The sequence below is a fragment of the Balaenoptera musculus genome, chromosome 8 (genome assembly GCF_009873245.2).
Source record: "Balaenoptera musculus isolate JJ_BM4_2016_0621 chromosome 8, mBalMus1.pri.v3, whole genome shotgun sequence".
Lineage (NCBI taxonomy): Eukaryota > Metazoa > Chordata > Mammalia > Artiodactyla > Balaenopteridae > Balaenoptera > Balaenoptera musculus.
In genome coordinates, this window is record NC_045792.1 from 4,894,019 (window position 1) to 4,918,839 (window position 24,821).

Consider the following 24,821-nt stretch of genomic DNA (forward strand, 5'->3'; position numbering starts at 1 on the left):
AAATGATTCACTTTGTTATAAAGCAGAAGCTAACACACTATTGTAAGGCAATTATACTTCAATAAAGATGTTTAAAGAAAAAAAAAAAAAACATAAGTGTAGTTAAAAAATCATGAATAAGTATTAAATTTTACCTGTTGAAATTATATATGTTTTTATTCCTTTATTTTAATGATGTGGTCAGTTTATAGGGATTGATTTTAGAATATTAAATTAATTTGTATTTTGGACTGAAACTCACTTGTTCACTATCCTTTTTGCTAATATTTTGTTTAGGAGTTCTGCAACTATGTTCATGATATTGAACCATAATTTTTTTTTCTAGTAGTGTCTTTATCAGCTTGTTATGAAGGCTGTCCTGGCCTCATGGAACAGGTTGGTAGGTCTTCCTTTTACTTTTATACTCTGGAAGAATGTATGTAAGGTTGTTATTATTTATTCCTTAAATGTTTGAAAGAATTCACCAATGAATCCATTTGGGCCTGCAGTTTTCTTACAGATTCAGTTTCTTTAATAGCTATAAGACTATTTAAATCTTTTGTTTCTTGTTTCAGTTTTGATAAGTTGTGTTCTTCAGGGAATTCGTTCATTTAAACTAAATTCTCAATATATTGGAATAGAGTTGTTGGTAGTATCTTCAGAGTCTTTTTTGTTTTTTTGAAGTATTTATTTATTTATTTGGCTGCGGTGGGTCTTAGTTGCGGCACGCAGGATCTTCGTTACCACGTGCAGAATCATCTTTGCGGCGTGTGGGATCTTTAGTTTCCCATGCAAACTCTTACTTGCGGCATGTTGGAACTAGTTCCCTGACCAGGGATTGAACTCGGGCCCCCTGCATTGGGAGCGCAGTGTCTTAGCCACTGGATCACCAGGGAAGTCCCTCTCAGAATCTTTTTTAATGTCGGCAGGCTTCTAGTTATATCTCCATTTTCATTCTTTATATTTGTGTTCCTTGTTTTTTTCTCAATGTTTCTTCCTAGGCGTTGTCCGTTTTATTAATCTAGCAAAGAATCAACTTCTGACTTTGATTTCTTCTATTATACACCTGCTTTCTATTTCATTGATTTCTTTATTATATTTTTTTTTCTTTCTTTTTTGAATTAATTTTCTGTTCTTTTTCTAGATTTTTATGATGGAAGCATAAATCATTTATTTTTCAACTTGTCTTATTTCAGATAATATACATTTAGAGATGTGAATTTTGCTCTGTTTCAGTTGTATTCTACACACTTTAATGTGTTTATTTTTGTTTTTCAGATCAAAATATTTTCTAATTTCTATTGTGATTTTGTGTATTTGACTCATGAGTTATTCAGAATTTTGTTTCTTAATTTCCAAACATTTGGGAGAATTTTTAGTTATCTTTCAGTAATTGATTTTTTAAAATATTTATTTATTTATTTTTGGTTGCGTTGGGTCTTTGTTGCTGCACGCGAGCTTTCTCTAGTTGTGGAGAGCAGGGGCTACTCTTTGTTGTGGTGCACAGGCTTCTCATTATGGTGGCTTCTCTTGTTTTGGAGCATGGGCTATAGGCGTGCAGGCTTCAGTAGTTGTGGCTCACGGGCTGTAGAGTGCAGGCTCAGTAGTTGTGGTGCACGGGTTTAGTTGCTCCACGGCATGTGGGATCTTCCGGGACCAGGGCTCGAACCCATGTCCCCTGCATTGGCAGGCAGATTCTTAACCACTGTGCCACCAGGGAAGTCCCTTTCAGTAATTGATTTTTAGTGTAATTCTATGGTGGTCACAAAACAGTTCATTCATGATTTAAATTTTTTGTATTTGTTGCTACCACTTCATGGTCTAGCATGTGGTCTTTTTGTAAATATTTCATATACAGTTGTAAAGAACGTATATTATGTAGTTGTTGGGTTTAATGTTCTAGTTCAGGTTGGAAAATTGGGTTGTTCAAATCTCCTATATACTTACATTTTTTTCTTTTCGCTAACTTATTCTATCAGTTACTGAGAAACGTTTGTTAAAATCTACAGCTGTAAGGTGGATATAGCTATTTTCCTTTTAGTTCTTTCAGATTTTGCCTTATGTATTTTGAAGCTGTGTTATTTGTTGCATATGGATTTTATTGTTATTCTACTCTGTTGATTTGACACTTTTATCATCATGAAATGTCCCCCTTTACCTATTTTTAATTAGAATTTTTAGTCCGTTTACTTTTTTATTGAGATATAATTTACATGCCATAAAATTCACTCTTTTAAAGTATACAATTATGTGGTTGTTAGTATATTTTCAAACTTGCACAAATACCACCACTACCTAATTCTTGAACATTTCAGAAAGAAATCTCTTATTCATTGGTAACAACTCTCCATTTGGTCCTCCCTCAAGCCCCTGGTAATCACCAGTATACTTCCTGTCTCTGTGAATTTGATTATTCTAGACATTTTGTATATATGGAATCACACAATATGTGGTCTTTTGTGTCTGACTTCTTTCATTAAGCATAATGCTTTTACTTTTCATCCATGTGGTAACATGGATTAGCACTTCATTCTTTTTTTAATGGCCAAATATTATTTTATTGTATGGATCTGGTAAATATTTTGGTTCATTTTTCAGTTGATGCTTGTTTCTACTTTTTGGCTATTATGAATAATATTGGTATGCACATTCATGTAAAAGTTCTTGGTGGACATATGCTTTTATTTCTCTTAGTTAAATACATAGGAGTGGAATTGATGGCTCATACAGTTTTTCTATGTTTAACATCTTGAGAAACTGCCAAATTGTTTTCTATAGTGACTGTACCATTTAAATTCCTACTAGTAATGAATGAGGGATACAGTTTCTACACATGCTTGCTAACTAGTCCAGTCATGTTAAAAATTATTAATAATATCCTTGGACTGAAGTTTACCATCTTGATATTTATTTATTTGCCTTGTTTATTCTTTGTGCTTTTATTCTTCCTTTACTGCTTTCTTTGGGATTAATCAAGTATGTTTTATTTTTCAAAATTTTCTCCTCTATTAGCTTTTTAGTTGTACATTTATTATTCTTTTAGTGGTTACCATAGGGATTGTAACATATATCTTTGGAATGTTGCATTCTTCTCTAAAATAGGACTTATTTCACTTCCCAACCAATAGAGGATTCCTAAATTGTTTGGCTACATGTACCCCTCCTATCCTTTGTGCATTTTTATGTCTATTATAAACCTTGTAGAACATTATTATTGTGTTTACATCCATTTTTACATCAATATTTACTTATGTTTCCCCACTTTTTGTGCTCATCATGCATTTCTGTAGATCTGGATCAGTTTCTTTTGGTCAGAAGAACTCTACTATTTCTTTTATTGAAAGTCTTCTGATAATAAATTCTTTTAGCTTTTGTTTGAAAATAAGTTATTTTACCTGATTTATTAGTGGATAGTTTTGTGAGGCAGAGGGTTTTATGTTGGCAATATTTTCCCTTTTACTGTGCTGAAGATTTACCCTATTATCTTCTCATTTCCATTGAAATGTCCTCACATTGTTATCATTGCTCCTTTGAAGTCAATTTGTCTTTTATTTTCTGGCTGCTTTTAAGAATTTCTCTTAGTAATTTTTTTTTTTTAGCAGTTTGAGTGTAATGTAAGTGTTTATTTTTTTTAATCCTGCTTGAGATTTGTAAGATTTATTTGATCTGTAGTTTGATGACTGTCATCAGTTTTGAAAATTTTTCAGCCTTTATTTTTTTATTTTTATTTTTTAAAGATTTATTTATTGATTGATCGCTATGTTGGGTCTTCGTTTCTGCGCGAGGGCTTTCTCTAGTTGTGGCAAGCGGGGGCCACTCTTCATCGCGGTGCGCGGGCCTCTCACTGTTGTGGCCTCTCTTGTTGCGGAGCACAGGCTCCAGATGCGCAGGCTCAGTAGTTGTGTCACACGGGCCCAGTTGCTTCGCGGCATGTGGGATCTTCCCAGACTAGGGCTCGAACCCGTGTCCCCTGCATTGGCAGGCAGATTCTCAACCACTGCGCCACCAGGGAAGCCCCTCAGCCTTTATTTTTAAAACATTGCTTTTGTTTCTTTTTTAAATTCATGTGTCTTATCTCTGAGTTGTGAATTTTGAGGCCTTTTTCACGTATTTTATGCTGTTTTGTGTATTTCTGTCACTTTTTTCTTAATGTGCTTCCATGTGGATATTTTATACTGAACTGTCTTCCAGTTCACTAATCCTCTCTTTAGTCATGTTCATTGTTCTATTAAACTGACCCAATGAGTTCTTAATTTCAGATATGGTATTTTTCAGTTGTAGGATGAATGTTTTGTTGTTTTTCATAGATTACAATTTTCTGTTGGAATTCCTCATCTTTTCATCTATTTCTTTCATTTTATTGAACATTAATCATAAATGTTTTTGGCAACTTGACAAAAATGTAGCTGAAGTTTTCTTATCAAGTTGTATATTACTCTTCTCCCTCTGCTTTGTCCTAGGCAAGTAATTGTTTGTAATTCATCTCATCTTGGAGATTCCTGTTTTACGTTAGAATTTAGGCTAGTTGGTTGCCTGGAGACCTCAGTTTTCTGATGGATCCAAAAAAAAGTTATGATTTCATAGATTATCTGCTTTTTCCTCTTGTTAGGCTGGGAGCGATGCTCTTTACAGCTTTCTGCATTGTAAACAGAAGCCAGAAATGCATGATAGCAATTTTAAAGTCCTTTTCTGATAATTCTAAAATCTGAATGAAACGTGAGTCTTTTTCTGTTTTGACAACTTATTCCCAATGTTTATTCATTTGTTCCTGTTTCTTCTTCTTCTTCTTATTAATTTTGGGGGCAGTCCTTATCATGTTTATTGGATGCCACACAAGGTGGATGAGAAATTTGCAGAGGGTCTATAGGATGTTATTTTCCCTGAGGACAGTTAATTTTTCTTCTGGCAGTTCTGATCATGTCAAGCCTTGATTTTAAGCTCTGTTAGAGCTTGTTTATTGCTATTTTGACCTTACTCCCAAGGCATGACTTTTCTGGAGTCTCAGTTGAGAGCCCAGCGTTTTTCTTTTCAGTACTCTTCTGTCTTGGCAGTGCTTGCCTGCCAATCTCCATCTCCTCAGCATGGCTGGGCTGTTGAAATATCTGCTTGGCTTTTTGTTGCCCATCTGCTGTTTTTTGATAGGTTTCTTTGCATCTTGTCCTATATACTTATGTAAGCTTAGGAATCAGTTAACAATTTGAGGGGAATTTTCATGTGGATTTTTAGGCTCCTTCTATATAGGTCTTTTGGGAGGCATTTTTCACTCTGGAGCCTCCTCTGCTTTGGCAACCCCAGTCTCCAGGCTCTGCCTCCTCAGCCCAGTTAAGGTACAGCAGTGTGCTTGGGCTCTACTTCCCATCATTGGTCTAGAAAATCTCTTATACCAAAGAATGATTAAATGTGGAATTTGCTTCATGGGCTCCCCTGCTCTCCAAGGATGTAGCCCCAGAAATCCTACCTGTAAAGCTTGCTTTCCTGTGCCTTCAGGCAAGTAGTTTTATATGTTTTTTTCAGCATTCATAGTTGTTCTCCTTGAGAATGCTAGTTCAATACACTATGTTCCATAAATTGGAACCAGAAGTGCCATATCTCTTCTCATTTTGCATGTTCACTAATGCTTAGCAGAGTTCTATAAATATTGATGGCTGTTGCAAATCTTTTCAAGGTTCCAACTGTGTTGAACAGATAAAATCAGTACTTATATAATAATTACCATAGACAATAAAGGATAACTAGTTATAAACCTTAGTTTTATCTCCTGGAATAAAAGCAGGTGTTGGTACATCAGGAAAGAGCTCTGAAAGCAGAGCAGAAATGGAGAGCCAATACTAGCCACTAAAGCTCTTTTAACTGAACTTCAAATCTGGTATGATTATCTGTTCTTTGAATTGTGGTCATTGGAAAGCTTTCCTAGAAACAGGAGCTCTTATCACAGTCTTTCATGTTTTGATCTCTAGGAAGATGAAGTCCTCAGTACATTCTGAAGAGGATGATTTTGTTCCAGAACTACACAGAAACGTTCACCCTCGAGAGCGGCCTGATTGGGAAGAAACACTTAGTGCAATGGTAAATCAGTTTTATGCATATGTATGTATGTATATTTTACTTACATAAAGAAAAGGAACTGAGGAAGCATTACTCACATAAAAAAATTTTTTGTCGTTTGTTGCTTTGCTCATTTGTTCAGGAAATATCTGTTGAGCGAATTATCTATTCAAGGCACTGTTTTAGACTCTCTCGGCAGAGCTGTGAATAAAACACACACATTTCCTGCCTTTGTAGCTTATATTTTAATGAGGTAGGAGGAGAAGCAAATAATTAAATATATAATATGTCATGTGGTGGTATGTGCCATTGTAGAAAATTAATGCGGAGTGGTGGGGTTACAGAGTGGGAGGAGAGAGTGTGAAAGAATAGTTGCTAGTTATATAGGATGGGCACAGATGGCCTCTGGGAGAAGTTGAGATTTGAGCAGACACCAGAGGGATGTGAGGGAGTGTGTTTATCTGGGAACCGATCATTTTAGGCAATGGAAGAACAAGTTAAAGGCTGTAGCATAGAAATAAAAAGCAAGTTGGAAAAAACACAAGTAGGACATGTGACTGAAACTGAGCTGGGAAAAGTAGAGGAGATGAGGTCAGAGAAGTGGTTTGTTGTACTCCATTATAAGGACTTTGGTTTTTTATGCTGAGTGAGCTGGGAAACCATTGGAGGATTTTTAGCCAAGAAGTGACATGATCTGGCTTAAAATTTTAAAGGAAGTCTCTGGTCGCTGTGAATAGGCTAAAGAGGGAGGCAAAAAGAGGAAATAAGGAGACCAGTTAGAAGGTTATTATATTAGACGGATGGTGATGGTGGCTTGAACCAGGACGGTAGATGGGGAAAATGGTTCGATTCTGGATGTAGTTTTACAGGTAAAGCCAAGCATTTTTACTCATGAATGGGACAGAGAGTAAGATAAAGAGATGTCAAGGATGAGTTCAAGTTCTTTGGCTGATCAGCCTGAAGAATGGAGTTTACGTTCACTGAGATACTGGAAAAGCAATCCTTGTTTGTTGTGAGTTAGGTGGGAAAATCCTATGCAGTGTAGTTTTTCCACATAAGTTTGAGATAGTCATTTAATCTATTATAACTTTTATAACTTTTTGTAATTCAGATCTGTTAATAAGAACAATGAAATTTGTTTTGCAGAGAATAACATTTTACTTAATTGGAGTTAAAAGTTAGTGATTCTTATCAAAATTGAATGCAAATGTTCATTTGTCAATGCAGGTTTGCAATGAGATTTTACATATTTCATTTTTGAAAATGCCTTTTCCCTCAGGTACTGCCAAATATATCAGTTTATGAGCATATGATTTTAATTGAGCATATTCATTGCTTAGAAGGTGTTTATGGAATTCTTTTAGTTTCTTCTCTTGATATTTTCCTTTTAGCATAACATTACATTGCAAATTTCTGCGCTGAGGAGATGTGAAATAGTCTCATCAAAGACAAACATGCCCCACACCCCTATTGAATCAAGTAATCCCTGGAGGTGCCAGCATGCCACTGAAAGGATATTCAGTAAATTCTTTTGCTTATTTAGAAATCTTTCACAGTTTTCCTATGTATTTTGATAACCTGCAATAAGTCTACATTGAATTTATCAATGGGAAGAAAGGTGGTATCTGTTATGTGGTGGTTTGTTTACTCTGTATTAAAATGTCACATGACGCACAACATAGAAAGTTACTGAATTCTGTTTTCTGGAGTTCACATTGATTTGTCTATGGAAATTACCATTTGTATCATATGTTCTTAGCATCTTTTATTATTATATTGGTACTCTAATTTCTTTATTTGTAAACTTTTTTTAAAAATTAATTAATTTTATTTTATTTATTTTATTTTTGGCTGTGTTGGGTCTTTGTTGCTGCACGCAGGCTTTTCTCTAGTTGCGGTGAGCGGGAGCTACTCTTTGTTGCGGTGTGTGGGCTTCTCATTGCAGTGGCTTCTCTTGTTGTAGAGCACGGGCTCTAGGCGCGTGGGCTTCAGTAGCTGTGGCATGTGGGCTCAGTAGTTGTGGCTCGCAGGCTCTAGAGCACAGGCTCTGTAGTTGTGGCGCACAGGCTTAGTTGCTCCATGGTATGTGGGATCTTCCCAGCCCAGGGCTTGAACCCGTGTCCCCTGCATTGGCAGGCAGATTCTTAGCCACTGAGCCACCAGGGAAGCCCTATGTGTAAACTTCTTGAAGACAAGTGCTATGATTCTATTTTTTGAAAAAATCATTACACTCAATAAATAGTACATTGCAAGGTTGCAAAAAGTGTACAGTGAATGATGAAGAGGATATAAATGAGATTAGAGCTGCTGTTTAACTACACTTACTCTAGAAAATTATACTGATTTTAATGAGGAAGTAAGAGTAAAGAAAGTTTGGGACCTTTTTCTCTTTCAATAATAATATGTGTGAAATATTATGTTGAGAATGAAGTTTATTAAGAGAAACCCTTATAAAATGTTTTTCCAAAACAATTCCATTTATTTAATTTTTTAATAGTTTTCAAAATAAAAGGGCTTAAGTGTTGAACTTTTATTGATTTGTGTGGTGTGGCCAGAATATTAGTTTTTTAATACATATCTAAAAGAATGTCAGAAATTTCTGAATTGTTAAGAATTTTAAAAAGTTTGTAAACAGTCATTTTTAAATTGAGGTATAATTGATATGTAACATTATATTAGTTTCAGATGTACAATATAATGTTTTGGTATATGTGTATATTGTGAAATGTTCACCACAATAAGTCTAGGTAACATCCATTACCACACATAGCTGCAGATTTTTTTTCTTGTGATGAGAACTTCTAAGATTTACTCACTTAGCAACTTACAAATATACAACTCTGTAAATATTGTATATTTACTACAGTAACCATGCTGTACTTTATGTTCCAGGACTTATTTTATAGGGGGAAGTTTGTACTTTTTGACCACCTGAACCCATTTCGCTCACCCACCTTTGGCAACCACCAGTCTGTTCTCTGTATCTTTGAGTTCAATTTAATTAATTAACTAACTAATTATATATATTTAAAGCTTCCACATACAAGTGAGATCATATGGTATTAGTCTTTCTGTTTTTCACTTATTTCACTTAGCATAATGCCCTCAAGGTCCATTTATATTTTAACAAGTGGCAAGATTTCTTTCTTTTTTATGGCTGAATAATATTCCTTTGTGTATATATACCACATTTTCTTTATCCATTCATCAATCAATGAATACTTAGGTTGCTTTCATTTTTTGGCCAATGCAAATGATGCTGCAATTAACAAAGGGGTGCAGATATCTTTTCGAATTAGTGTGTTCATTTTCTTCAGATAAATACCCAGAAATGGAATTGCTGGATCATATGGTAGTTCTGGTTTTCATTTTTTTGAGGACCCTCCATAATGTTTTCTGAAGTGGCTGCACCATTTATATTTACACTACCAGTGCACAAGGGTACTGTTTCTCTTTTCTCCACATCCTTGCTGTTACTTATTTTTTATCTTTTTGATAATAGCTATTCTAACAGGTATGAAGTGATAACCCATTGTGTTTTTGTTTTGCATTTCCCTGATGATTAGTGATGTTGAGAACCCTTTCATGTACATGTTAGCCATTTGTATGTCTTCTCTGGAAAAATGTCTATTCAGAGCCTCTGCTCATTTTTTAATTGGATTTTTTTTTTTTTTTTGCTATTGAGTTGTGTGAGTTCTTTTATATTTTGAATATTAATCCCTTACTAGATATATGATTTGCAAAAATTTTCTCCCATTTTCTTTCCCTTTCTTCCCATGAAAGGTTACCTTTTCATTTGGTTGATGGTTTCCTTTGCTATGTAGAACTTTTCAGTTTGATGTAGTCTCACCTGTCTATTTTTTGCTTTTGTTGCTTTTGCTTTTGTTGTCAAATGCAAAAAGTCATCTCCAGGACTGACGTCAAGGAGCTTAACTACCTATGTTTTTTCCTAGGAGTTTAATGACTTCACGTATTATGTTCAAGTCTTTAATCCTTTTTGAGTTAGTTTTTGTGTGTGGCATAAGATAGTGGTTCAGTTTTGTTCTTTTGCATGTGGCTGTCCAGTTTTCCCAACACCATTTATGAAGAGACTGTCCTTTTCCCATTGTATATTCTTGGCTTCTTTGTCATAAATTTATTGACAGTATAGAAGTGGACTGATTTCTGGGCTGTCTGTTTGTTTCCATTCATCTATGTGTCTGTTTTTATGCCAGTATCATACTGTTCGGACTACTATAGCTTTGTAATATAGTTTGAAATCAGGAAGCATTATGCTTCCAGCTTTGTCCTTCTTTCTCAAGGTTACTTTGACTATTCCATGTCTTTTATGGTTCCATATAAATTTTAGAATTGTTTCATTTCTGTGAAAAATGCCATTGGAATGTTGGTAGGGATTGCATTGAATCTGCAGATTGCTTTGGGTAAAATGAGCATTTAATTCTTCCGATCCATGGGTATGGAACATCTTTCCATTTGTTTGTATCTTTTTTACTTTCTTTCATCAGTGTCTTATAGTTTTCAATGTTCAGGTCTTTCACTTCCTTTGTTAAGTCAATTTCTGGGTATTTTATTCTTTTTATTCAATTTGTTGAATCTCAATTGTAAATGAGATTGTTTTCTTAATTTCTCTTTCTGATAGTTCACTATTTGTTTACAGAAATGGAACTAATTTTTGTATAATGATTTTGTATTCTGAAGCTTTACTAAAGTTATTAGTTCTAACAGTTATTTTTTTGGTGGAATTCTTAGGGTTTTCTTTATATAATATCATGTCATCTGTAAATAGTGATAGTAACACTATCACTTTCCAATTTGGATACCTTTTATTTCTTTTTCTTGCCTAATTGCTCTGGCTAGGACTTCCAATCCTGTGTTAAATAGATGTGGCAAGAGTGGGCATCCTTGTCTTGTTCCTGGTCTTAGGGGAAAAACTTCCACCTTTTCATTGTTGAGTATGATATTATCTGTGGTTGTATCAGATATAGCCTTTATTATATTGAGGTACAGTCCCTCTATACCTGGTTTGTTGAGAGTTTTTATCATAAGTGGATGTTCAATTTTGTCATTTGTATCCCTGGATGAAATCCCCCTTGATCATGGGTGTATGATCCTTTTGATGTTTTGTTGAATTTGGTTTGCTAATATTTTTTTGAGGAATTTTATATCAATGTTTACCAGGGATATTGGCCTGTAATTTTCTTTTCTTGTTGTATCCTTGCCTGGTTTTGGTATCAGTGTAATTCTGGACTTTTAAAATGAGTTTGGAAGAGTTTCCTCTTTTATTTTTTGGAAGACTTTGACAAGAATTGGTATTAATTCTTTCAGTCTTTGGTAGAATTCACTGGTTAAACCACCTGGTTCTGGACTTCTGTTGATTGGGAGCTTTTTAATTACTCAGTCTCCTTACTGGTAATTGGTCTGTACTACATAGTCATTTTTAAGTCAAAACAGCAACAACAGTAAACCCTAAAATAGGGCTCTATCCTTTTGTGATTTATGGCTTATGATTTATTTATTACTCTTCATAAATGTGTAGCTAAAACTAAGTTTTTAAAGAATAATAAAAAACTGTAGAATTTTTCTAAATTACTAAATTGAAATATTTATTTGCAGTTATTTAACAATGAAATCATTTAGGAAATAAATATTAGGATCTTAAAAAAATAAGATTAAAAACCTGAAAAGAGAGAGAGAATCTTTCACCAGTTTTGACTATTTTAACTAAAATCACCTTAATTATCATACTTCTTAGTGTTTTTCAATTCACTTTATTTTTAATATTGATCATTGCAAAATTCTCAAAATGGAGCCTGTTAATTCTTGAATTTTTTTGTTAAGAACAGTTTCAGTTGCCTTTTGTACCATTAAAATAAATGTGTTCAAGGCTCAGCACTACAGCAGGTCATGTTGTAGCAAATGAAGTTATTATTGATAAAATAAAGTCAATGGTCCTGGCTGAAAATGCTCACACATATGCTAACAACCAGAGTCAGGAAAATTAAAACCAGTTACAAATTTTGAACTTCCAAAATACCAAAAAATTTAAAAAGGAAGACAGAAAGTTAGTGCCCAGTGTTGTCAACACTGTGTGTGCTCAGGCACATGCTGTCCCCCTCCTCTGCCTTCTCTCCCTCTCCAGCAACAAGCGGGTGCTGGAGCGTGCTCTCTCTCCTTCTCTCCCTCTCTCCCTCTCTCTCTCTCTCACACTCACACACACACACACAGAAATTCACACTCGCAAATCACAGTCACACCCACTCACTCCTGAAAGTTTGGTCTTTTCCTGTCTCTCTTCTTCCTACCTGCTAGATGTAGGCATGCACAGGGGTCTGTGCTTTGTCTCTTAATGTTTGTTTCTTGCTAGTTCTTTACTGTTCCTGTAGATTTCACTGTCATCTCTGTACACATGACTGCCATGTCCATAGCTCTAGCCCTGTAAGAGTTCATTCCCTACATGAAGGTCCTGTAGAAACCATGGGCTACACATTTTCACTAAATCCCGTCTTTCCTCTCCCTGAAATGAGTTGTTTCTTTTTAACATTACAGTTTATGTTAATAACACTAACTTTATTCCAGTCCCCCAGGTTCAAAACCTTGCATTTGTTATAAATGATTTCATTTCATTTTTCTTAAAAGCAAAAGCTTGATCATTTTTGCTCCAGTCACAGTGGCCTCCTTACTTTTTCTCAAATAAGCCAAACATTCCCCTACTTTGGGGCCTTATATTTGTGTTCTCTGCTCCTGGAAAGTGCTCTTCCTACACAGTCTGCAAAGATTGCTCTCGCTCTGCCTTCAGACCTCTCTTCAGATGTTACACTTCAGTGCTGCCTTTACTTGCCACCTTAGGTGAAGTAATAACCCTATCCTCTGCTCTTTCTTTCTTACTCTGTTTTAATTTTCTCTGTAGCACTTGCAAATCCTGAATATTTGTATGATTATTGTCTTTCTTTTCCATTAGAGTGTAAGCTCCTTGAGTATGAGGACTTCATCACTATTGTTTACTGTTTTAGCACCCGTGCCTGGCTAATAGTGAATTCTCAGTAAATATTTTTTGAATGAATGAAATTGTCATTTTCTGGACAAATTGAACCATTTGTTTCTCCTTGAAAAATGCCCTGAATTTTCCTACATTTTTATATCATTTCTCAGATATTAATATGAATTCTTTTTTCTTTTCCTCTTTCTGCTCTTCTTTTTTTCTTTTTTCCCCCTTCTCTCTTTCCTTTCTTTTTTTAAAACAAAAGTGAGACCATTGATATACTTTTCTTAGACTTTAAAAAAATACTCTTTGTATTTGGAGTTTTTCCCTCTCTATTGCCTACTTACTTTTTTTTAAATTGAAGTATAATTGACTTACAATATTATGTTAGTTTCAGGTATACAACACAGTGATTTGGTATCTTCATACATTATAAAATGAACACCAGGATAAATCTAGTTACCATCTGTCACCATACAAAGTCATTAACTGTAGTCAACCATGCTATACATACATCCTCGTGACTTATTTGTTTTATAGCTGGAAGTTTGTACCTCTTAATCCACTTTGTTATTTCACTCATCCCACTACCCTCCTCTCCTCTGGTGACTACCAGTTTGTTCTATCTGTGAGTCTATTTCTGTTCTGTTCTGTTTGTTCATTTGTGTTTTTTTTTTTTGATTCCACATATAAGTGAAATCATACAGTATTTGTCTTTGTCTGTCTGACTTATTTCACTTAGCAAAATAGCCTCAAGGTCCATTCATGTTGTTGCAAATGGCAAGATTTCATTCTTGTTTATGGGTGAGTGATATTCCTCTGTGTGTGTGTGTGTGTGTGTGTGTGTGTGTTCTTTATCCATTCATCTATTGATGGACACTTAGATTGCTTTTATGTAGTGCTGCAGTGAACATAGGGGTGCATATATCTTTTGAGTTAGTCTTTTTGTTTTCTTCAAATAAATACCCAGAAGTGGGATTGCTGGATCATATGGTAGTTCTATTTTTAGTTTTTTGAGGACCCGTCATACTGTTTTCCACAGTGACTGCACCAGTTTACATTCCCACCAACAGCGCACGAGGGTACCCTTTTCTCCACGTCCTTGCCAACACTTGTATTTCTTGTCTAATGCCTGCTTTCTAAAGAGGAATGAGGATTGATAGAGCAGCTGGATTATTTCTTTCAGAATAAGTTTGAAGAGGAGGTAATTTTGGAGGAGGTGTGTATTTTGTTTGTTGTTCCTTGGATTGATAGGTGTCCATCATATGTGGTGCTGAGACTGGTTTCTTTTACCCATCAAGCTAGGAAAACATTTGCAATTTGAATAAAAGAAAAGAAAGATATTGCAAATGCTCCTTAAATGAATATCTTTAGCTCTTTTATTACTGTGTGATGTTTAACAGTATTTTTGACTGATGGCTGGATTTTAATTATGATTCATAGACGCTGATAATGTTTAGCATGCTTACATAGAAAATGCAGAAGAGTGGTTTTAAAAAAAGACCAGTAATCCGATTTCCCATAGTGGTGAGATTATTTTGGTATGTTTCCATCATGATTTCTTTTTTTTTTTTTTAACATCTTTATTGGAGTATAATTGCTTTACAATGGTTAGTTTCTGCTTTATAACAAAGTGAATCAGTTATACATATACATATATCCCCATATCTCTTCCCTCTTGCATCTCCCTCCCTCCTACCCTCCCTATCCCACCCCTCTAGGTGGTCACAAAGCACTGAGCTGATCTCCCTGTGCTATGCAGCTGCTTCCCACTAGCTATCTATTTTACATTTGGTAGTGTATATATGTCCATGCCACTCTCTCACTTTGTCCCAGCTTACCCTTCCCTCTCGCTGTATCCTCAAGTCCATTCTCTAGTAGGTCTGTGTCTTTATTCCCGTCTTGCCCCTAGGTTTTTCATGCCCATTTTTTTTTTTTTAAGATTCCATATGTATGTGTTAGCATACGGTATTTGTTTTTCTCTTTCTGAGTTACTTCACTCCGTATGACAGACTCTAGGTCCATCCACCTCACTACAAATAACTCAATTTCGTTTCTTTTTATGGCTGAGTAATATTCCATTGTATATATGTGCCACATCTTCTTTATCCATTCATCTGTCGATGGACACTTAGGTTGCTTCCATGTCCTGGCGACTGTAAATAGTGCTGCAATGAACACTGTGGTACATGAGTCTTTTCGAATTACGGTTTTCTCAGGGTATACGCCCAGTAGTTAGAGGAAAACATAGGCAGAACACTCTGTGACATAAACCACAGCAAGATCCTTTTTGACCCACCTCCTAGAGAAATGAAAATAAAAGCAAAAATAACAAATGGGACCTAATGAAGCTTAAAAGCTTTTGAACAGCAAAGGAAACCATAAACAAGACGAAAAGACAACCCTCAGAATGGGATAAAATATTTGCAAATGAAGCAGCTGACAAAGGATTAATCTCCAAAATTTACAAGCAACTCATGCAGCTCAATATCAAAAAAACAAACAACCCAATCCAAAAATGAGCAGAATACCTAAATAGACATTTCTCCAAAGCAGATATACAGATTGCCGACAAGCACATGAAAGAATGCTCAACATCATTAATCATTAGAGAAATGCAAATCAAAACTACCATGAGATATCATCTCACACAGGTTAGAATGGCCATCATCAAAAAATCTACAAACAGTAAATGCTGGAGAGGGTGTGGAGAGAAGGGAACCCTCTTGCACTGTTGGTGGGAATGTAAATTGATACAGCCACTATGGAGAACAGTATGGAGGTTCCTTAAAAAAACTAAAAATAGAACTACCATACGACCCAGCAATCCCACTACTGGGCATATACCCTGAGAAAACCATAATTCAAAACGGGTCATGTACCACAATGTTCATTGCAGCTCCTTCATGATTTCTTATAATCAAGGAGTTTTTAATTTAGCATCCATATAACCATGATTTTCTTATATAAATTTCCCCAAATTGTTAGTTTCAAAGAATATTGCTTTGTTGATATATTTTGCTTTCTCATCATGTCTGGGAATATGATTTGACAGTTGTGAACCATATACAATTTTATGTTTCCTTTTTTTCTCCATTTAATATAAGCTTTCTACCTTGTTATTAAGGTGCTGCAGCAAAGGGAAAATTGAATAGTCCCCATTTTACATTATGGGAAGTGTCATAGGTGAAGGAGTTGGCTGGTTTACTGGAGGGAAGAGATCTCTGGAAAAGACTGGCTGGTGGACATAGTGTAGGGACACCTGTGAAGGGGGAATACAAAACATTGCCATGGATAGGGAAAGAAATTAAGTTTTCCTCCTCATAGCAGAAAAGAGTGAGGGTCTTGAGAGCTGCAAATGGGAAATGGAACAGATTTTAGTGTGCACAGTGAACACAGGGTTACAAGGGAGAAGGCAGAGGTGCCTCTTGCACTGGGTCAGATCTGTATACCCCCCATCAGACACCTGCAGATCTGTATACCCCCCATCAGACACCTGCAGATCCGTATACCCCCCATCAGACACCTGCAGATCCGTATACCCCCCATCAGACACCTGCAGATCCGTATACCCCCCATCAGACACCTGCAGATCCGTATACCCCCCATCAGACACCTGCAGATCCGTATACCCCCCATCAGACACCTGCAGATCCGTATACCCCCCATCAGACACCTGCAGATCCGTATACCCCGCATCAGACACCTGCAGATCCGTATACCCCGCATCAGACACCTGCAGATCCGTATACCCCCCATCAGACACCTGCAGATCCGTATACCCCCCATCAGACACCTGCAGATCCGTATACCCCCCATCAGACACCTGCAGATCCGTATACCCCCCATCAGACACCTGCAGATCCGTATACCCCCCATCAGACACCTGCAGATCTGTATACCCCCCATCAGACACCTGCAGATCTGTATACCCCCCATCAGACACCTGCAGATCTGTATACCCCCCATCAGACACCTGCAGATCTGTATACCCCGCATCAGACACCTGCCCCACCTGCAGAATTTGCACTCTCTTCCAGGGCTCGCCTTCGCGTGGGCAGCGTACTCCTGTGAGGGATGCTTCAGCAGAATCTTGGGCAAGTACTGAAGTCAGTGCATTCTGTGGAGTTCTGGAAGGCATGAGCTTCTGAGGCTCTGCATCACAGTCCTGGGAAGAGAGAGAGTTTTAACTGCATGAGAAGTAAAGGAGCACTTAAAGCCTGAGGTCACTTGGGAATTTCTAGGGTCTTAAATGTCCACATTGTTAGTATTCATTTTCTATTGCTGTGTAAGAAATTACGACAAATTTGGGGGCTGAAAACAGTACCCATGTATTATCTTACAGTTCTGTCGGTAGAAAGTCTGGGCAAGCTGAGCTGGGTTCTCTGCTCAGGGTCTCATAAGGTTGAAATCAAGGTGTTGGCTAGGTTGGGCTCTCATCTGAAGACTGAAGAATCTGCTTCCCACATCATCCAGTTGTGGACAGAATCTAGTTCCTTGTGATTCCTTCTGGTTCCTAGGTCTGAGGTCCCTGTTTCCTTGCTGGCTGCCAGCAGGGTGTGGGGTGGCGTGAGGACTTTCTCCTCCTATTGGCTGTCTGAATTCCTTCTCACTTGGTTACCTCAATCTTCAAAGCCAGCAGTTGCACCTCAAGTCCTTCTCATTCAGTAAATCCTCTTTGACTTTCCCTTTTGCTACCAGCTGAAGAAAACTCTGGTTTTGAAGTGCTCATGTGATTAGATTAGGCTCACCCAGATAATTTTCATACTTTAAGATCAACTGACATGAGACTTTAATTACATCTGCAAAATCTTTTCACAACATTACCTAGGTTAATGTTTGAATAACCAGGAGGTGGGAATTTTGGCAGGGGTGGGGTTGGGGGCCCTTATAGAATTTTTTTGCTTAACAGTGTTGTATAGTTTTTCTTTGTTATTTATGCTTCGTAACATGTTTAACATATGTGATAACATTAGTTGATGAAAATTACAAATATTCAAGAAATTTTAAAACCACTAATACTCCATAAAACCTATTGCTTGGAAGAAATATATGTATACAGTGTGTTGTAATTGGTATTAAATGAAAACTCTTAATAAACAAATGTAATAACTATATAATACCGTATAATACAGAATGTGTTTTTGATATTTTATTAATTAGTAGGACCTTGAGCTTGTTTTATACTCTTCACTTTGATGAATATCTTTATGGTGAATTTTGCCTTTTCTTTTTACTATTATGGGGAATTACTTAATCAAAGAATGTGAGGATCCCTACATTACTTATCAAGAAGTTTTGTTAATTCATATAATAATGTTTAGGGTCTTTTGTGCCATATATTTTCAATCTTAAAAATTTTTAGTCTTTCATATTTTGATAGGAATAGAGCTGTTTCTCATTGTTGTAATTTCTCATTTAAAAAAATTCCACTGTCTTTGAACTTTTTTCCTTCCATATGCCTATATTAGAGGTAGTAGGTTTTGTGATAAAAATTCAGTTTAACTCGTGCAGCTAATGCACTATGTCAGGTTGCTTCTTTCTTGGTCTCAGTTTCCTCTCTACGGTGGAATGGCTGAATGAGATTTCTTGCAGCTCTGTGATTATGTGTTAAATACCTTCCCATATTCTTTTTTCCTTATTTAAAAATGTGTAATACCCATTAGCATTCTGCTGGTACCTGTTAAGACAGACTTTATAGTATTTGGAGAAGATAGTGACTCACATAGACAATATGGAGGGGGCAGGCATTGTGTGGGGCTCACTGTGGAAGCAGCCAGCGCTATGGTTCTGTATCAGAGGGTAGTGTGTTACACTGATGCTAAATCAGTTTACAGTTAGCCATTCAGCATTAGAGTTTTATTTGGATTTGGGATCAAGGGAATTGGCATTTGAAGGATTGTTTAAAGATCTGTACCAGTGGTAGGAATGAGAGAATACTTTTCTGGGTTAGGGAGCAAAGAAGCAGACAGGATAAAACATTGCCAGTTCCTATTTTTGCAAGTTTTCAACATCAAATTATGTTTTCCTGAAATGGATGAACTCTACAGTATGTGGTTTAACTGGTTCAGATCATGGAGAAACAAATACTTTCCTTGTTATAGATGACACATTGTTTTCAGACTGCATTAGTTTTTACCAGTGAGGGTTTTTTTTTTTTTTTTTGGCTTATATTTAGCTTGTGGTAAACTATAGGGCTTAGATTTTGTTACAGGAATTCTTGTCAAATAAAGTGTGTTCCCCCATACTTATGTAATTGAGTTTTGAATATAAATTGAAGGCTTTAATTTTTATTCTTGATGAACTTCATAATCATTTTAGTTTGTCTTTGCAACCTATTTAATAAAATCTCTTGAACTCTGTCACTCAGAGTATTAATATGCTTTTAAGTTTTCTCCTGTCTATAAAATTGATAAATATGTCATATATGCTTTTGTCTTTTATACAAATTTTGATAAATTTGGGAATAAAACAGCCCTGTGATCTGCTGCCGCTTTCCTGGCACACAGTAACTTGCAGTGTCATTGACACTTACTTCACATTCTTGAGTATATGATCAGCTCCAGATTCATCTCATTGTAGTAATATTGAATTCCCATTTTAAAATTGTATCCACCAGCCTATCATAGAAGACTCAGCTATATGCCTGGCTGTAATCTAGTTTCAGTATGCCTTCTACATTTGTCTGTTGCCATTCTGCCAGCCTTATTTAAATACTGCCACCCGCCCCCCCAAAGGAAATGAGTAAGGGTTTCTACGTAATGTCTTTGCTTTATATTTGAACTATGTCTTATGCTGAAAACCTTTTTAATGACGTTAACAATTACTAGTTTGCTTTAATCTACTTTTAATAGTTTCAAAGGAATAATGCAACTATTATTGAAAACAATTTGTTTCCTTTCATCTCTAGGATCTATCATATTTGGATGTATTACTTTGCATTACTGTCATTTGAAGTAATTCCTCTCTGTGTGCTTAAGCCTCCAGCTTTAAATGATTATGTTCATTTGTTTTATTTGGGTTTTGATTTTAAGAGTTTGCCTTCTTCCGCCATTTTAATTTAACTTAGTTTTTACAAATATTTAAAACATTTACATGGCCCTAAAATCTGAATGACCGAACAAAGCATTCAGAAAAATCTGACTTCTATCCCTGTCTCTTTGTTCTTCATATGTGAACATTTTATTATTTTTTTCATATGTGAACATTCTAATTGGTTATCATTTCTCACTTTTTTAAGTGTAACAAATTATACATAATACACATTTTATATACAAAATGTTCATATTTACCTTCTTTTTAGATAAAGGATAGCCTGTTCTTATGTCATGTTTTTTCCCCCACTCAGTATATGCAGAGGGTTACTTCATAGCAATAGATCGAAATCTTCCTCATTACTTTTATAGCTGTGACTATTCCACTGTGTGGATGGAACACAGTTTATTTAACCATTCCCTTTTTGATGGGCACCTAGGTTGTTTCCACCCTTTAGTTACTAGAGATAGTCCTGCAAAGAATAACCTTATTCATATGGAACTTTGTACTTTTGCCATTATAAGAAGAAAATGGTAAAAAAAAAAAAAAGGTTCCATTTATTAAAATGACTGTCTTTTTTCCTGACTTAATTGCAGTCGTGCCTTTGTCCTGAATCAGATGGCCATATTATTGGCTGTTGCCTGAATTCCCTAATGTGCTCTATTGATCCACTTTTCTGTTCTTGGGGAAATACCATATTTAGTTATTTTAATTTTATAGCAAACCTTGTTATCTGATAGAGTAAGTATTCCAGCTTTGCTCTTCTTAGCCTTGGCACTTCTATGTCTTTTGCATTTCCATATACATCCTTAGAATTAGCTTGCCAATTTACACAGGTAAATCTGTAGATAATTTTGGGGGAAACTGACACCCTGACAGTATTGTGTCTTCCAAGCTGTGCAAATGAGATGTGTGTATGTGTATAATATATCTATTAATCTACATTTTCTTATATTTTGAAAAACATTTGTAGTTCTTAGTGTAGAGGTTTTTCATATAATAGGTATTTTCCTAGGTATTTGATGTTTTCCTCAATGTTATTGTAATTATTGTTGTAGGTAAAAATTTCTTGTTGTTTTAAAATTTTATTTTCTGCTAATATATAGATATGTAATTAAGTTTTGTATATTTATTTTATGCCGAGAGACATTGATGCATTCTTTTGTTAATTCTAAGAGTTTGTAAATTCTTTTGGATTTTATATGTGCACAGTTTTTATTCCTTTTACCTTCCGTATTGCACTGGCTAGGCACTCTATAATGATGTTGAATAGATGTGGTAATTGCATGCGTCCTTGTTTTGTTCCTGATATTGGAGGAGGGAACTTTTAATATTTCATCATTCAGTATGCAGTTTCCTTTAGTTTCTTTCTGGATACTTTTTATCACCTTAAGGATGTTCTCTTCTATTTTAGTTTACTGATTTTTATTTTTTCATGAATAGGATTTGGAATTTTTTCAAATGTGTTTACTGTCTCAGAGATGATTACGTGATTATTTTCTCCCTTTTTCGGTTAATGTGATGAACTACTTTGATTTGTTTTCAGATATTAAACTGATCTTGTATTCCTAGGATAATCTACCTGATCATGGTGTTTTATCTTTTAAATCTATTGTTGGTTTCAGTTTTCTAACTTTTTATATTCTCCTTAGAACTATTATTTTATACTTAAAGTAAGATGTAGAAACCTTGTCACCGCATAGGTTCCTTCATCTTCCCCCTTTATGTCGTACTTTTTTTTTTTTTTAAAGCTAAATAAAATCTGTATTAACCAGCAAAACAACAAACAAACTTCTGAAGTTTAGAAAAAGAACTAAAGTACATAAAAATAACATTTGCATAAGTCAAGATTTGATATGATTGGAGTTAAATGTATGAACGTCTTTATGTTTTTCTGGAAGATGGTGAGGATATTGATTTACTTTTAACTTCGGTTGGTTACCAGCTTTAATAGGTTATGCCACAGCAGTAACACCAAAATTTCACTCGTTTTTCATCAAAAGTTTATTTTTTCTTATGCAATGCCTGTTGCAGGTTTGGGTGACTCTCCGGAATACTGAAAAAAGAAAAAGGTTAAAATGAAAAATAGCAAATAAATTAGAAAGAATGTTATTTTAGTTAAATGAGTTAAGGTTCCTGTATTATTCTAGAGCTGTGCTACCCAGTAGAGTACCCAGATGTGACTTTTTGCATTTAAATTAATTAGTAAAATTTAAAATTCAGTTCCTCAGTTTACAGCCACATTTCAAGTGCTCAATATTAGTATGTGGCTGGTGGCTACCATATTAGACATTTTGGGGCTTTATATTTGTATCTTATGTAATAAGATCATTTCTGGAATTTATAGGTAATATCATTAGGTCCATATTGTGAGCAGTGACAAAATTAGTTTACACCTGTTTTTCTTCAACTCAGATTATAGTGCTTAAAAGTATTATCTTTTTTTTTTTTTTTAGTTTTTTTTTTTTAATTCAAACAGAAAGTCACAAAAATTATAATCATCCTCATCAGTTCACTCAGTCCCATGTAATTAATTTTTTTTTTATCTTGATCTTTTGTTAGCACTTTTATGAGTTCATCAGTTTTTCATTAGAGTTCTGAAAATGCTTATTCATTCAGTTCAGCAGTACAGTCAGTTACCAGAAACCTGTACTTGTCAGAGTCTTTTCCATGAATTCCTTGAAGATGAAACCGTTTTATAGGAACATATTTGCAAAAGCATCAGAGTACACCCAGAACTGTCTGTAAATGACAAAAGACTTAAAAATGACCATGGTTAAAGATTTGATGAAAGTTCATAATAATGCAATTGTATGTCGTACTTTTTTTAAAGTATTACATCAAACAATGTTATAATTTGGCTTTCAACTGGCACATATATTTTTAAAAACTTCAGAGGAGATTAATGATTTATTACATTTATCCAATTATTTACCATTTCTCTTGCTCTTCCTTTATACCAGAAGTTTCAAATTTTACTCTGGTATCATTTTCCTTTTACAAGAAGAACTTTCTTTAGCATTTCTTTTGGAGCCTATGGGCTGGTGATAAATTCTTAATTTTTTTTCATCTGAGTATGTTCTTTTACTTCATTTCTGAAGGGTATTTCCACTTGATGTAATTTATGGGTTGAGAGTTCTTACAGCATTTTATAAATGTTTCTCCACTATCTTCTGGTCTTCTTGGTTTCTAATGAGAAATCCAGTAAGGATTTAAATACTTATTACCTTATACATAATATTTATTTTTTCTCTGGCTGCTCTCAAAATACTTACTTTATATTTGGTTTTCAATAGCTTATGATGGTTTGTGGTGTTCTTTGATTTTATTGTTTTAATTTTGCTAATCTTCTTAAATCTGTAAATATATATCCTTCAACTAATTTGTAGTGTTTTCTGGAATTATTTCTTCAAATAGTATTTTTTTTTTCCTGTGCCACTGTGTTTCTTTACCATGGGTATATATGGGTTTATTCACATTTTTCAACCTTTTGAAAAACTTCTGAGTATCTGCTCTTTAGATTGGATAAATTGTCAGGTTCACTAACTCTTTTCTTCTGTCATCTTCATTCTGCTGTGGAGCCAAGACAGCATGTTTTATTTCACATACCACATTCTTCAATTTAAAGTTTTTCATTTGGTCTTTCTTTTCAGTTTACATATTTCATTAAGGAGTTACTGTTTCTTCTGTTGATTTCAATATCTGATGCAGCATGTTTATAATGCAGTTGTCTGTTGAACAACATGGGTTGGAACTGCATGGGCCCACTTACATGCAGATTTTTGTCAGTAGCAAATACTGCAGTATTGCTTGATCCATGGTTGATTGAATCTGCAGATGTGGAATCTTGGATATGGAAGACCTGCGTATACGGAGGGCCGACTGTAAGTTATACTTAGATTTTCGACTGTGTGGAGGGAGGATCAGTGCCCCTAACCCTGCCGTGTTGTTCAGGGGGCAACTGTGTATGAGTATATAGGCTTTAAAATTTTGGTAAGTCCAACATCTGTTTCATCTCATATTTGGCACTTCTTTATTATCTTTTCCTTTGGGAATTGTTCATATTTTACTGGTTTTTGGTGTATTTAGTAATTTTGGACTGTATCATGGACATTTTGAATGTTATGCTGTGAATCTGACTCCTGTTGAAATCCTCTGGAGAGTGTTGACTTTTTTATCTTATCAGGCATCAGCCTGATTGGGTTCAGATTGAAATTTCTTTCTGGACTTCTTTAGCTGGTGGTTTCAACGTCAGTTCAGTTCCATAGCATTTGCTGTACTCTTACCTTTATTGGGGATTTTGCACACACTGTCTGCTCTCAGATGATGCTTTTCATGGTTTCTCTGGCTGGAAAGATGGAGCTTTAGCGCATGCAGTTTTTCCTAACTGGGGCTGCTGTTAGGTCTAAGCAGAGAGAGAAAAAACGTGAGAGGAAAAAACCCCAAGGATTACCCCCACAGTCTTTACACAGCAGGGTCCTCTTTTATTGTTTCTCTCTTCAGAAGAATGGGTTCTTCACTTAGGGTCTTATGTGCCCATGCTGCAGCTGAAGTGCTGCTCTCAGGCCTGTCCTTGGGCCATGTTGAAAGAGGAAAGAGGAAAAAAAAATCTCTTGGTTACTTTCCCCACATTTGAGGGGCATTTCCCCCTCAAGTCCTCTGGCCAGAAAGTTGGACTTCCTGAAGAGTTTTTCTCACTGTGCCTGTTACTCGTATCCTGATTCTGCCTGTCTTTGGGTAATTCAAGAGGTAATGGGTGGGGAAAAAACCAGGAAGTTCAAGT

The 24,821-nt window shown here is 35.5% G+C and overlaps 1 protein-coding gene across 8 annotated transcripts in view; it reads left to right on the forward strand.

The window, feature by feature from the left end:
* Positions 1 to 24,821, forward strand: part of ARHGAP32 (Rho GTPase activating protein 32) — a 277,525-nt gene that overhangs the window by 106,719 nt on the left and 145,985 nt on the right. For all 8 annotated transcript variants that reach the window (XM_036859505.1, XM_036859507.1, XM_036859508.1 and 5 more), the window contains one exon: positions 5,937 to 6,045. In XM_036859505.1, the coding sequence (XP_036715400.1) occupies positions 5,941 to 6,045 (105 nt within the window). In that variant the 5' untranslated portion in view covers positions 5,937 to 5,940. The remainder of the gene's footprint in view (positions 1 to 5,936; positions 6,046 to 24,821) is intronic.